This window comes from Procambarus clarkii, chromosome 22 (genome assembly GCF_040958095.1).
Source record: "Procambarus clarkii isolate CNS0578487 chromosome 22, FALCON_Pclarkii_2.0, whole genome shotgun sequence".
Lineage (NCBI taxonomy): Eukaryota > Metazoa > Arthropoda > Malacostraca > Decapoda > Cambaridae > Procambarus > Procambarus clarkii.
Window position 1 is genome coordinate 31,425,885 of NC_091171.1, and position 14,724 is coordinate 31,440,608.

The 14,724-nt window shown below is 48.1% G+C and overlaps 1 protein-coding gene across 4 annotated transcripts in view; it reads right to left on the reverse strand.

The window, feature by feature from the left end:
* The window catches only part of Loxl2 (Lysyl oxidase-like 2), an 87,561-nt gene that overhangs the window by 33,724 nt on the left and 39,113 nt on the right, over window positions 1-14,724 (reverse strand). For all 4 annotated transcript variants that reach the window (XM_069328800.1, XM_045743133.2, XM_045743142.2 and 1 more), the window contains exons 4-8: window positions 12,528-12,717; window positions 4,652-4,810; window positions 4,052-4,179; window positions 3,579-3,709; window positions 333-585 (exon numbers count right to left, since the gene is read on the reverse strand). In XM_069328800.1, the coding sequence (XP_069184901.1) occupies window positions 333-585; window positions 3,579-3,709; window positions 4,052-4,179; window positions 4,652-4,810; window positions 12,528-12,717 (861 nt within the window). The remainder of the gene's footprint in view (window positions 1-332; window positions 586-3,578; window positions 3,710-4,051; window positions 4,180-4,651; window positions 4,811-12,527; window positions 12,718-14,724) is intronic.

Below are 14,724 nucleotides of genomic sequence, written 5' to 3' on the forward strand. Positions count from 1 at the left end.
GCAATTTTGAAACTGGAAAGCATAGCATAGTGTTCTTTATGTGGTCCTCAGGTGACAGTTTTCTATTTAGAACTACCCCTAGAGCTTTTTCTTTATCATAATTTTGAAAAGCTTTAATAGTAAGAGGACACTGAATCAGTGTAATATCTTCAGGGAGCCTCCGGGGCTCACCCAGAAATTGTGTTTCATTACATTCAACGCTTCTTTTTTTTTTTTTGTCTGTACAGACAGGGTGACAATATTGATGGCAGCCACATGTTGAGGGTTAAGATAAATCAATGCAGTTAGTATATGTTGTTTGGTACTTATGAACAAGAATATCAAATCCTTACCTTAAATGTATATGTTCCGGGCTTTATATCAGTAATGTCAATCCACTGGCAGTCAATGTTATAAGCATATGTGTCAGTACATCCCGGGCTGATTCCCTGGTCCCCATAATTGGCACACTTGAAGACCGGTTCAACACCTGGCATGCAGTTGTTGTCCTCCAAGCAAAATGATGCTTTGTGGCCTTCTGCAACTCGGTGGCCCTCAGAGTCAATAATGTCATAATGGGCAAACACCTCCATGCTGTGGTAGTGCCTGTAAGATAAAAAAACAGAATTGAATGTAATGAAACGCCATTTTCTAGGTGAGACCCGGAGGCTCCCTGGAGCTATACCGAGCTGATGTGCATATATTAGACCATGGCAACAGTCAATCGATGGAGTTCTAGGCCTACTGGGAACCAGAGCCAGAACCTGGCCCCCCTTTAAGAAGAGGCACAAGGAGCAATGGCCAAAAGACACTCCCATGTAATTGGAAGCAGTCTTTGTCTGTCATCTACCAGATCAGGCACCCAGAAAGGTAGGAATTCCAAAACAAACTACTGCTGGTCAAAAATTGCAAATCTAAAGCTGAACTAGCAAGCAGAACTCCCCAATCAAAAACAAGCATGACGTCACCACAACCGCCACGTTGTGGTAACGTCATGCTTGTTTTGTTGTGCAGACATCATCTGTCTGCGCAACCTCTCCCCCTCTCCCCGGGAGGAGGATGGGAGGGTGCCAGACCTCTTCACCGGCTACTCTCCTCAGTTCAGAGGCTGAATATCAAAAACGCGAAAAAAATGCCGATCAGAAGGAAGGGAGAGAGAGAGGGAGGGAGGGATGGATGCCAGGGAGCCTCCGGGTCTCACCCAGAAGGAAGTTTCATTACATTCAACCCTGGTTTTCTGTGGAGTGCCTCTTCGGCTCCCCGGAGCTATCTAACCAAAGATGAAGAAGAAAAAAGAGACTTACCCGGGACGTGACCAGCACTCGCTCTTCAACTTGAAGTTGACACAACTGGCTGCAACCTGTTGTGCAAAGCTACGTACGCCCGAGAAGGGCCAGGAACATTAATGATGTACCATGCAGCCAGGACCCTGCTCGACCTCCAAAAGCCCCGTGCCCAAATGTCAGCCCAGGTCATATTAACGAAAACAGCAACCAAAGCTGCAAACTTATGAACGTCACTGGCATGGGGATAGACCGCAGGCTGACTGGACTGAATAATCCTGTGGACGACCTGTGATACCCACGCCCTGGAACAGGGAAACCGGGTCCACTCAAAGCGCGTCCCCTGCCACGGAGGCCATGGCATGCAAATAACGGTAAAAACCTGCAACCGGATACAAAACATGATGCACTCCCGGCCAAACCAACCAAGCATCAACAACCCAAGGACCCCTTCGGAAATCAGCAGACTCATTCTTCGCCAGAAAAGGAGACGGCTGCAAACGAACAAAACGACCACCAGGACCGAAAGAGCAGAAACTCTTGCACCAGAGGAAAGCATAAAACTTCCTGACCCGACCCCCAAAGGCCAATGCCAACCAGAAAGGAGCCTTAAAAAACAGTCCTGAACCTAGGGGGCCATCACAAACCAAGAAGAAGAGAGAAAAAGAGAGCAACCGGTCCAACAACCAGGACGGCTCCAGCCATACATCGACTAGTCCGGCTTCCATGGAAATTTTGGATGGATGGAGAGATAACTTTATCCAGCTACAATTTTGGCCGGATTAAGGCATTTTCTGGATAGGCAGATTCCGGATTAGTGGGTGTCTACAGTACTGTTGCCTCGTATTGTGGGAAGCTGGCAGAACTGCTGTAGCTTGCATTCGGGGTGGATGTCACTGTTCCACAAGCTTTCTCAGGAATAGTTTCACCTTCACCTATTTTGACATTTTTAGACGATGCTGTGGTCATAAGCTGAACAGCAGTGCTGTTAGCTCATTGTTACGGTATCAACACCGTAGCTGGAGTGAGGAGTGTGGATTTCGGCGCCATCTATAGACCTGCATTTCAACTCCAAGGCATTAAGTGAGACGCAGACAACACCATCTGTTGACTTCTTGAGGTTATCTTGAGATGATTTCGGGGCTTAGTGTCCCCATGGCCCGATCCTCGACCAGGCCTCCACCCCCAGGAAGCAGCGCGTGACAGCTGACTAACTCCCAGGTACCTATTTACTGCTACGTAACAGACCATCAGGGTGAAAGAAACTCTGCCCATTGTTTCTTGCCGGCGCCCGGGATCGACTTGCTGCAAATCCCTACCCCCCAGTACTAAGAGGAAGCAGTCCTCAGTTGTCCCAATTTCCAAGTGCCCTGCTTCTTGGGCAGGGCACTTGCCGCTCATTGTCCTGCCAGCAAGACAGCGAGAGGAAGACCTAGGAGTGGGGTGAGGTAAGTCACCAGAGGGTGTGGTTTATGGGGTCTGTCAGGGAAAGTAGCAGGGCATTTGGAAGTCGGGACAACTGAGGACTGCTTCCTCTTAGTACCGGGTAAGGATTTGCAGCAAGTCAGCCTGGGCAGGGTCTCGGGTAAGGCACACCAAGGAGTTATTGAAGGCCTTTTCCAGCATCAGTTCAAACGTTTTGGAGACAGCAAGGCCTGACAGACCTTATAAACCACACTCTTCCCCGACTTCTCCTCACCCCACTCCTAGGTCTTCCTCTCGCTGTCTTGCTGGCACATTTAAGAAGACCGATGAGATTGCGTCCCAGATGTAAAGCTCTGGAATCTGTCTACATAACCTGACATACCCTATTCTTATACACATTCACCACCTGTACCCTCATGTTCTCACACTTCCCTTCTTTTCTCATATCTGATTAGTGACTGCCTCCAACATATCCTTCACCTCCCACCCTCCATCTCTTGCCTACATCCCACACTTTCCATAGTACAACGATGATTTGCTTTCGCCTTTCTTGCAACTACTTATCTTTCCCGTTCTGAGTCCCTTTCCAGTCATGTGTTTATATATTGTCTTTATCCTCACCCCACATAGAAGACGTCGATATCTTCCCACTTTTGTCTCATCGTGACCCTTCATGCGCCGCTGTGAGTGCCGTATCTTTCTACAGTACCACCCGTGCAGTCGTCGGGAAGAAGAACCTTCATGCAAACTGCACATATTGCGAAAAAGAAGAAGAAACTCTACTTAGTCCCTATCATCTCCAGCCAAGTTCTACTTAATCCCAATTATCTCCAGTCAACTCTACTTAGCCCCTATCATTCCTAATATCATACAAGTCATGCACCAACTCACATATGACAGGCATGCCATTCCCAGTACTGCTTGGGAAGGAAGGGACGGAAGGCTTCATCACCCTGGTTCACAATGCGGGCTGTAAAGCGCAGAAGACGACGTGTCTCAAGGTGCCATCCATAGCCACCATCCTGGGTAACATTATAAATTACAAATAGTATGTGATAATTGACTACAGCATAATACGTATCATACCACATTTTATGTTCTCAAAAATATGCTTTAGTTCATGCCTGACTTTAAAAATAGTCTTTTAGTTAAGAAATGCTTATATTTACTGTTGTCAAGGATAGAAAGCCTGTACTAAGTCCCAAATAACCTTACCCGGAATGAATCTCACAACAGCTGCCTAATTCCCAGATACCTATTTATTGCTAGGTTAACAGAGGCATTTGCTTAACCATTGTCTGGTGGATGTGTGTGACACTAAAACATTTCAGACTTTCAGTCAACATGTGAGAATAATAACATACTTGAGCTTTAGTGGCAGAACCAGAAAGACAATTCTCCTCCATAGCACACTGAAGGAAGAAGAGCTGCTTGTCTTCCAGGTGCGCTGATCTTGCTAACTCGAGGTGGTCAGGAACCAGGTCAGCCATTTCTGGTTTCAGTTAGTGAAGAATTAATTTCAAGTACAGTAAATGTAATTACTAAGAAAACTTTGTACTTTAAATTGACTATTTATTCAGTTAACTATAAATTAGTTATACCTGAAACACAGTAACAATATTCTCAAGCTTCTAGCATGCATTATATCCAGAGTAACAATGTTCCCAATATTCTAGCATGAATTCTGTCCAAAAAACAATGTTCTCAACTTTCCAGAACATTCTGTCCAAAGTAACAATGTTTCTAATCCTCTAGCATGTATTTTGTCCAGAGTAACCATTTCCAACCTACTAGCATGTATTGTGTCCACATCCTGAGATACTGATACCTGGCATTATCCAAAACTATACTGATAACATAAATTATATTCACTTACAAGGCAAAATTTTAATTTAAGCAGTTTAAAGAACACGAGTTTGACCATTATTACAAATCTGAACTTAAATCAACAAATTAATACTCACTGTCGACACAAGTGACCCCAGCAATATTGGGGTCTGAACTGGGGTCTGGGCAAAACACCTCCCCAATCCCATCATGCAGGCATTGGTCTAGTCTGTCTTCATTACCGGTACACTTGATCCCACTAATGATAACATCAGACTTATTGCCTCCAAAGTAACCTGACAGAAAGACAAAAAAAAACAGAGTTGAATGTAATGAAAAGCCATTTTCTGGGCGAGTCCTGGAGCTATCCAGGCTGATATGTATATTCCTAAACTTTGGCATCAGTCAGTGTGAATGAAGTTCTCGGCTTATCGGGGACCACGAGCCATAATCTGGCCCCTCTCAGAGAGCCACAATGAGCAATGGCCTATAGAATTGCACATGGGATTTAGAGCATTCTGTATCTGCTCATTCAATATCGGACACTGAACAAGCAGCGCCTGAAACCACGGCTGGGCCAGCCACCAAGGGGCCAAGAGAACAACTCTCCTCTGGTAAGTCTCCAAGCGAGTCAGGACCTGGAGAAACAGCTGAACCGGGGAAAAGAGGTACAGGAACCCCCACCTCGACCAGTCCTGCCGAAAGGCGTTGACCCTGATGGCCTCGCAGTCGGGAAAGGGCGCCATATACAGAGGATCGCGCCGCGACCATGCTGACGCGAAGAAGTCCACCTCAACGCGTCCGAATTTCTGGCAAATCCAACAGAAGGAACAAATCCACAAGGGCCATGATGAGGATTCGAACCTACGTCCGAGATCATGCTCATCATGGCCCTTGTGGATTTGTTCATTTGATGCATCACCCTATTGGATTTCTGTGTCCAACGGAAGGAGTCAGCGTCGACCGTCCATTCCGTGGAGAGGGGAACGAAACGAGACAGGATGTCGGACACTCCTCGCACGTAAACTGACAGGAGAGCCAAACCCTGAGAACTCAGCAGACGAGTCACCCAAACGGACCAGCGTCAAAGAGCGAAGGACCGCATTGAACCCTCCCGGTTCAGACAATGAACTAACAAGGAGCAGTCCGAATGGAGCCGGATCGTCAACCCGCGGGCGACTCAAAGCCTCCCAAGAGCAAACCACACCGCTGCAAACTCCCGCACAGTGCTGTGGGCTCGACGGAAGGACGAACCTTACCATCCCTGGCCAGCCTGGTGAGCATTGGTCACAAAGCCCCAGCCAAGAAACGACACATCCGTGAACACATCGAGCGAGGGCTCGGGTAGGTGCCAAGGCACAGAACCCTGAAAAACCCGAAGAAGAAGCCTGCGACGTAGCAGTCGACGCAAAGCTCCTGGGGTCCGAACCCAATGATCGCTAGAGAGGTGGAAGGGACATCCCCGAAGGAACCAGAACAGCTGACGAAGCCAAACCCAACCCGGCGGGTAGACCAGCATCGCGAAGTTCAGGCTCCCGCACAGACCCTCGAACAACCGCCGAGTGACCCGAGAGCTCCCAGAAACAGGCGCATGCGAGACTGCAGCTGCAAGAGAGACTCCGGAGGAAGAGACAAGGAAGCGGTCCGAGATTCCCACACAAGGCCCAGCCATGTCCGAACCTGGGAGGGAACCAGATGGGACTTCCTCCAGTTCACCAAGAACCTGAACCCGATTCGCGGGCAAGAAAAGCGGACTAGCTGGGAGCCCAAACCAGCCAGACGTCGAGGTAGGCCAACACCCGAATACCTAAAAGATGCAGACGGGTCACCACGACCCGCGTAAGGCATGTGAAAACGCGAGGTGCCAGGGTTCAACCCGAACGGGAGACAACGAAAGCGGTAAACACGAAGCCCCACAACAAAACCGAGCCAGTCCCTGAACCCAGGATGAATCGGGAAGTGCCAATAAGTGTCCCGGACGCCCAGGGACACCATCCAAGCACCGAACCTGGGACAGTGTGGTCATCCGAAAGGAGGGGCAATGAACCCAGGGGTTCAGACGGGACAAGTCCAGAATGAACCGCAGGTCCGCACAGTCCCATTTCGGGACTGGAAACAGACGGAAAATCCATCTGAGGGACGTCATCGTTTTGACCACATCCAAGCGAACCTATTCCAAGACGACCTGACAGAGCACAGGGGAAGAAGCCTGCCCCGCCAGCCATGAACAAGCAAGAGGCAAGAGGGGGGCCACCCAACGCCACCGGAGGCTGCGTGAAACGACCCGAAATGCCCACGAATCATGGGACCAGGCGTGAGCGAACAGCGCAAGCCTCCCTCTCCATCACCCCATCAATGGGGTGAACCGTGAAAGGGGACGGTGCCCCTTACGAGACCCAGAACCTCGCACAGAGCGAACACTGCGCCAACCAGACGAAGGCGGGTCCGAAGGAGAGGCTGAACCTGAACCTGACACCAGTGGCCTACCACGACGAGAGGAACCCCGAGTCTTGGCATAACCCTTCCAGGAAGGCCCACCACGGGACTCCCGGAGAACCAGCAAGTCCGACATAGGACGGCAAGAAGCCGAAGCAGCCTAAATATACTGCACAACGGCGGAAGCCTCAAACAGGAGAGGACAAAAAGGTGAAGACATCCTAAGAGCCAAGGCCCAAGCAGATTCCACAGAGGAGGCAAGCACAATCTGCCGACACACGAGCCGGGAAGCATAAAACAGAGCAACCGCATCCGGCAAGATCGGCAAGAAAAGTTTCAGCAAGGCAGCCGATGAGCAAGTCGCCGAGGACAAGGCACCAGAACCAGGAACAGCCCCAAGAGCCCCCCACATCCTCCGTGAGCCAGTCGGAAGACAGCTCCAGGAGGGAAAAGAAATGCAAGGCTGCAACCAAAAGGCCCAAGCGCGCAAGTCCTCAGCCACCTGCACCGCCGAAAAGGAGGGAACCTGCACATGGAGCTGAACGACACCAACACCTCGGGAAAGGGCAAGAGCAAGCAAGCACTCATTGAGGTGCTCAAGGTCGCCCCCCCAGGAAAACGTGCAGCACCGTCGAAACCTCCCGCCACTCAAGCGTGCGGGAAAGGCAGAAGGAGTGTCAGGAATCCAAGGTAAAGACAGGACAGTCCGCCAACCAGGACGACTCCGGAACCTCGTAACGGAGCCAGAAAGGGAACAAAGTCCCAAACCTGAAAGTCGAAGAATCCATTGCCGAGGCATAATCTGGGTCACGCAGGAGGTTTGCCGCAAGGGCCGCCCGCACGCAGCAGGTTGGATGCGATAAGCCGAAAACCTCTGGAAAGACAGAACTGAAGCACCCGGGAAAACACGGAACTGAATCAGGGAAGGGGCAGACACCAAGTCCAACTTGTATGCAGAGGGGGAAAACAAAACCCCACTCCTTGTAACAGTAAGCCCTGCGCTCAGAGGGCAGAAAAACCCAGGGGGGATCCAGCGGGGCCCAAGGCCCCCAAGTCGGCCCCTCCCCAGCCCCAGGGTCCTCCTCTGCAGGACCCGGGGCCAAGTCCTCCCCCCAAGCACTGACCCCACCAGACAAGCCCGTCACAGCCGTAGAAGCCGGAAAGAAGGAGGCCAGGGGGAGTAGACTCGAATGCCTCCGTCACCACACCGGAAGGGGCATCCCCCGAGGCTGCCCGGTCTCAAGACCAACCAACCCCTGCCCTGACTCCGAAACCCTCAGATGTTTTGGGGCCAGAAGCAGGGAAGGGGAACCAGAACAAACAACAGGAGGGGGAAGGATGAGGAGGTGTGGACTGAACCAGGGTCGAAGCGACCACCACCCCCCAAGTCCGCGTCCCTATAGGCAAAACAGGTCAGCCATGGGGCATCTAGGTGAGCAACCAACCAAGCGCATTGCAACAAATGAAATCTAGAATGCAAGACCTGTGCAGCCTGTACCCGAAGATGATCATCCACAGATTGGGTAAATTGAGTCACCAGCAAGCAGCAAAACTCACAGGACTCCGGGTCGAAAGTGTCACCGACCCAACAGGCTGTGTGATGGAGGCAAAAACAGTGAGGGTCACCCTGAGACAAGGGGACCGAACAACCCTCAAACTCGCATGAAGCGAGGGTGGACTCAGGGGTCACATCCATTGGACCCACGCGTCCCCTAGGGGGATTCCCATGATCCTGAGCGTTTACTTGAAGAAGATTCGCAGTCATGTAAACCCAGGCAGGGTATTGCTAACCGGCACTCAAAACTACCAAACTGTCTACAGCTGAACCCCAGGGACGTGTACACTCACGGGGACCAAGCAGGGGGCACCACCAAGTATCAGGATGAGGCCAACCCCAGTGGCAAGTAGGGCAGAATCCCCCCTACCAAGGCAAAAACAAAAACAAAAACAAAACCCTGCAAGAGGATAACGTGCCCTAAGGAACAGAGCGGGCTGCTGTGATAGGTGACAACAAGCTGCGCAGCACCCTGTGCCCCTTACCAGTGGAAAAAACTGCCTCTTACCCTAAGGTAAACGAGGGAGACAAAACACCCAAGTACCCAAAGGGTGGTCGAAAAACCGAGTAGTTAAACGGACCCCACAGAGGCAGACCCCAAGGAAACTTGTGGAAGGTAACCCCATGCTCCAAGGGCAGAACTTACAGGGCACCTAGGGAAGGAAACCCTAGGAGCATGCAGCATGAGTACTGAGGAATAACTCCTGGCTCTCACACCCCCGGAGGACAGCCGCTACACACAAGGCACAGTGCCGCAAAAAGACCGGAGCCAGAGCACACAAGCCGATAGCATAAGCCTCAAGAAATGGGGGTGTGGATTGCCGGCGTGGTGGGTCTGGGGCTCCCCCTTTCCCCTCTCGGGTAGGGGGGAGTTGCACAGACAACGGCGTGACGACGGGTGACGTCATACTAGTTTGCTCGTTTTTGTTTGGGGAGTTCTATCCACTCGTTCGGCTTTTGGTTGCAATTTTCACCAGAATAGGGGAAGAAAGACTTAGGAAGAAAATGGTAATGGAATATACACGAACAAGTATATATACAAACACTCCAATGTATATATAAGGATGCAGCCAGGCACTGAACAACGGTCAATGAATGAGTGTCCAGAAAGCATTGACTGAGTCAATGAATGAGTGTCCAGAGAGCATTGACTGAGTTAACGAATTTGTGTCCAGAGAGCATTGACTGAGTCAACGAATTTGTGTCCAGAGAACATTGACTGAGGCAATGCATAAATGTCAAGATAGCATTGACTGAGGCAATGAATGAGTGTCCAGATAGCACTGACTGAGTCAATGAATGAGTGTCCAGATAGCATTGACTGAGTCAATGAATGAGTGTCCAAATAGCATTGCAAACAATACCCAATACTCATCCAAAAATCGAGAACCAGCGCCTGGATGACAGTGTCGCTGTCATCCAGTGTTGCTGATGACAGTGTTGCTATGACACTATAGTGTCATGACACAGCTGAGCCGTGCAATATTCCGGGAACATCGCTAGTGGATTATGTCCAGAGTTGCGAGGAGGAGGTGGCGCCACTCCGAGCCATCCCACACCAGTAAGCAGAGAAAGGGACTAAGGGGGGGGAGAGGGGGGGTTGAACCACAGCAGGGAAAGGCAGAGGGGGTGCGGACTGAACCAAGGCCAAAGCGACCAACACCCAAGTCCGAATCCTTATAATCAAAGTGGGGGCAGCTTCAGGGCATCCAGGGAAGCAGCCAAACAAGCATGCTGCAACAACCTAAACCTATCTTGCAACCCACGAGCCGCCTGCACCCAAATAATATCGTCAGACTGGGTGAACTGAGTCACAAACAGGCAACAAAGTTCGCAGGACTCTGGGTCGAATATGTCACCGACCCACAGGCAGCATGATGGAGGCAAAAACAATGAGCGTCGCCCTGAGACAAGGGGGCAAGCGACCCTAAAACACGCACAAGGAAAGAGGGGACCCAGGGGTCGCGCATCCATGACTCCTGGATGGTAATGTTAACATTGTCTATCTGAAGTTGAATTCGATGATTTACTACCAAATAAAATGTAGTAAGTCTTTCCTATGTTTAGTTTTATTTATTTATTTTTATTTATTTATTTATTTATTTATAATGTACAAGAGTTCTTACATTCTTGTAAAGCCAATAGCATGCATAGCATTTTGGGCAGGTTCTTAATCCCAATTTTCCCTAGAATATGACCCGCAAAATCGTTTAACAATCAGGTACCCATTCACTGCTGGGTGAACAGAGGCTACAGTTAAGGATTGGCACCCAGTCAATCATATCCAGCCAGGATATGAACCCAGGCCAAAGTGCTCGCGAAGCGCCAGGCGAGTGTCTTACCACTGCACCACAGGGACTGCTTAAGTTAGTGTGAGCTTGTTGATTGATTTGTGCTGGTCACCAAGGAGCCAGAAGAATCACTCTTCCCTTATAAGACTCCAGCTGCTACCTCACCTCAGCAAGACTTCTCCTCCCAAAATACTATGCACATCGCTAATTCTCGGCACAATGGTGCTATTATCAGAATCCTAGTCACTAAATCTTTTAAATTAATAATTTTTTACTAGTTTATTTTGTAAAGGGACATATGAAGGCATTTCAAGATGCTTAGATGGACCAAACAATGATAGAGTGCTTCGACTGCCTGCCTAGCACTGAACATCATGAACACCATTGTGTCCACTGATATCTGAACACTGTACGCAGTCTTTATCACAGTCAAGCTCTTCTATAATACAGTACTATTATCGCTAAATAATAGCATTTTCTAGCGATGCTATAGTATATATGTTATATATACATCTCTACATGTTTTATTTACCAGAACTATGCAAGTAAGCCGGTATTGTGTCCAAACAGTAAGGTGGCCACCATACACTGCATGAGAAATCACAAAGCAGACAGCAGACGATGCTACGATTACGACGTCACCTCCCTCACCAAAATAGCTCCTCTCAACATACTCCTGTTGCTGTTATTACACTATATACACACACACTGAATATACCCATGTACATATGTGTTCCCAATAGCGAACCACTAAGCTAGTATGGTGAGCAAAATAAGAGTGGCTGCCACACACAGTGAGGCTACCTCAATTCTCTCCCTTCCTCCCTCCCTCACCAAAATTCCTCCTTCCACAATACTACGCACAATGCTAATTACAACCACAATCCTGCTATTATCACAATCCTGGTCACTAATTCATGTAAATGAATAACTGACCACAAGTTTATTTTGAAAAGGAACCTAAGAAGTCATTTGAAGATTCCTAGATGGACAAATTAATGCTGTGGTGCTGTGGCTAGCGTTGTGAACATCGTGAACAGCATTGAATTACTGATATTTGAATATTGTACCCAGTCATTATCACACTCAGGCTCTTCTATAATACTATCATGGCTAAATAATACAAGTTATATATATATTTTGACATTATTAGGCAATGCTGTGGTTACACACTGAACAGCAGTGCTGCGCACTCATGCTGCGAGCGCCAGCCTTGGTTGCTGACTCACTACTGAGGCTCTCACACTCGGGAATGTGGACCACGATTTTTTTTAAAGATGGCATCTGTTTACAAGAGCCCTGAGGAAGCTGATATGAACCGCATGTTGCCGCGGGAGCTTTGAATGGAATGTGAAAAATACAAATACCCGGAGGCGCGTAGCACACCCCAGACGTGGGCCTGCAGGCGTGTTGCGCAGTTAAAGGGTTAAATCACCCAAAAATCTCTAAAACATATATATACAGTACAGTATATATATACTGTATATGATATCAGCACTGCAGTCAGTCAGACCAAAATCATATATGATTTGCACACTGGAAGGGTTAAAGCGAAAGATATACTTGATTATTCCTAGGGTTTGGTTAACTTTTTTTTACTGCTGCTCCCACTTATTGTGTAACTTTCTTTGAATGATGGATTGTAACTCCAAGGTACTTTTCCTTCATCAATTTGCTGCAAGGTAATGTTTGAAAGTAAGAATATAATGCATGAAAATATGCTCAACATACCTGTGGATACGGCTCCCTGGGCATAATTTAGCCCCAGCTGGCGACATACAACCATACCCTCAAATAAACCCCAGCCATCACCACAGAGAAGGCCCCAGGTATCTGTACCGGGCAGCTGTACTTCCACACGGCCTTCGGACTTTGTTCTGCCTCCTTTGATTTGAAGCTTAAGCTTGCCATTCAAGGAGTGCTGACAGGAGAAAGAGCTATGATAATCTGGGAAGTTTATATTAATTTATAAATAGTTACTTACTTTACCCTGGATGAAAAATACCAATATTTGTTTTGTTGTTTTATACTGTATATGTAAATTAAATGAGAATTCAGCATATCTTGCTCAAATGCCAGTATTGCCAATGTATGTTTTTTCTAACTTTACAGTACAAAAAATTACAGTCACTTTTCCAACAAATATCAGACAAAAATGTCTTTGAATAGAAAATAATACAGGCATACCTCAGAATAAGAGTTTAATCCGTTCCTGGAGACGCCTCGCCTTCCGAAAACTCGCATTCTGAAGTTAATTTCCCCATAAGAAATAAAGGGAAATGAATTAATCCGTTCCTGACTACCCCAAAAACCCCACATCAAACTAAATTTTTATACCTAATTTACCTAATTCATCTAAATAAACCTACAAAACTGTGTTCCAGTTATTACTTACCTTGCTGTCGAGTGCTGTAGGCGTATGGAAGATGGTGAGGAGGGGGGAGGAGGAGAGGAGTTACTGTTTGGAAGGGGAGTCCCCTTCCATAATCACATCACATAACCCCATGCCTTGTAACACTATGGATACCACTTCTCTTTCTAAATTTTTCAAACCAGCCCCTGCTTGCCTTAAACTCTTTCTTATCTGCATCACTCGTTGCAGGGGTATTCTTTAGAAGGTCTTCGTGCAACACCCTGGCTTTCTCACAAATAATGGCCTCCGAAACACTATCACCCCTCAACTCCTTGTCGTGTATCCAAATTAATAACAACTTTTCCACTTCTTCAAGTATTTGTGGTCTTTGTGCCGTTAATGTTCTTACTCCTTTTGCCACTTTAGCACCCATAATCTTATTTTTCTTCTTAAGTATAGTGCATATTGTTGATGTGGCTTTGTTGTACTGCCTACAAAGTTCAACAACACGTGTACCGTTCTCATGCTTCCGAATGATCTCTTGTTTCTCCTCTATTGTCATCCTCACATGAGCTTTCTGGCCTTTATCCTTACCACTGGCTTTCTTGGGACCCATGGTGAGATATATAATAACAAATTGTATAGACAAATCACCAAAAATCTAACAAAACACTGAAAATCCACGAGAAGAATTGATGTGGGGGTAGTCACTGAGCGCGAGACAATAATAAACTGAGGGGCGGCGGGGCGGAGGGGCGACGATCGCCGAACCACCACGCGCTAGGTCGGCTGTACGCGTATCAACAAACTCGCGTCCAAACTCGCCTCCCGAAGTAACCATCGCCTTCCGAGACAAATTTTTGGAGTAAATACACCTCGCCTTCCGAAAACCTCGCATACAGGGACAATCGCATTCCGAGGTACCACTGTGGTCATAAAGCTCCATGGAAGCCCAAAACCACAGACATAAGCTTCTATAAAACCAGCATTGAATGTAATAAAATGGCAATTTCTGGGTGAGCCCTGGTGGTTCCCTGAAGCTACAATTTCCGATATAAGTGCCAGCTACTAGGTACCATCAGTTGCGGAGTTCCCTGGCCTACTGGGGACCAAAAGCCAGAACCTGGCCCTTCACAGAGGAACAGGGAACCAAGGCATTTATATATTAAGTTATTCATTTATGCCACCACTGAGGATGGCATCCAGAAAAGTCAGCAAGTCAAAAACCACAGCTGGCCGCCTCCAAAACCTGCAGCCTCGAAAAAGACCATATAACTCTCTAAATTATGTAAACAATAAAAAATATCATAAAACTAGAACCCGCTCACTCGTTCCACCCTTCCCACTCATTTGGGGGGAGGGGGGGCAGGCTATGGCTCGCAAGCCACCCCACTATCAGTTTGATGAAAGATGTAACAGACCAGACTCCCTGAGGGAGTGAGCGAGTCAGGGATACACAAAGGCTCACCCAGAAATTGTCATTTCATTACATTCAATGCTGGTTTTTTGAGGGAAGCCCCTTGTGGCTCCCAGAAACTAACTACCCATGGAGCAGGAAACAAATGGGCATTTACC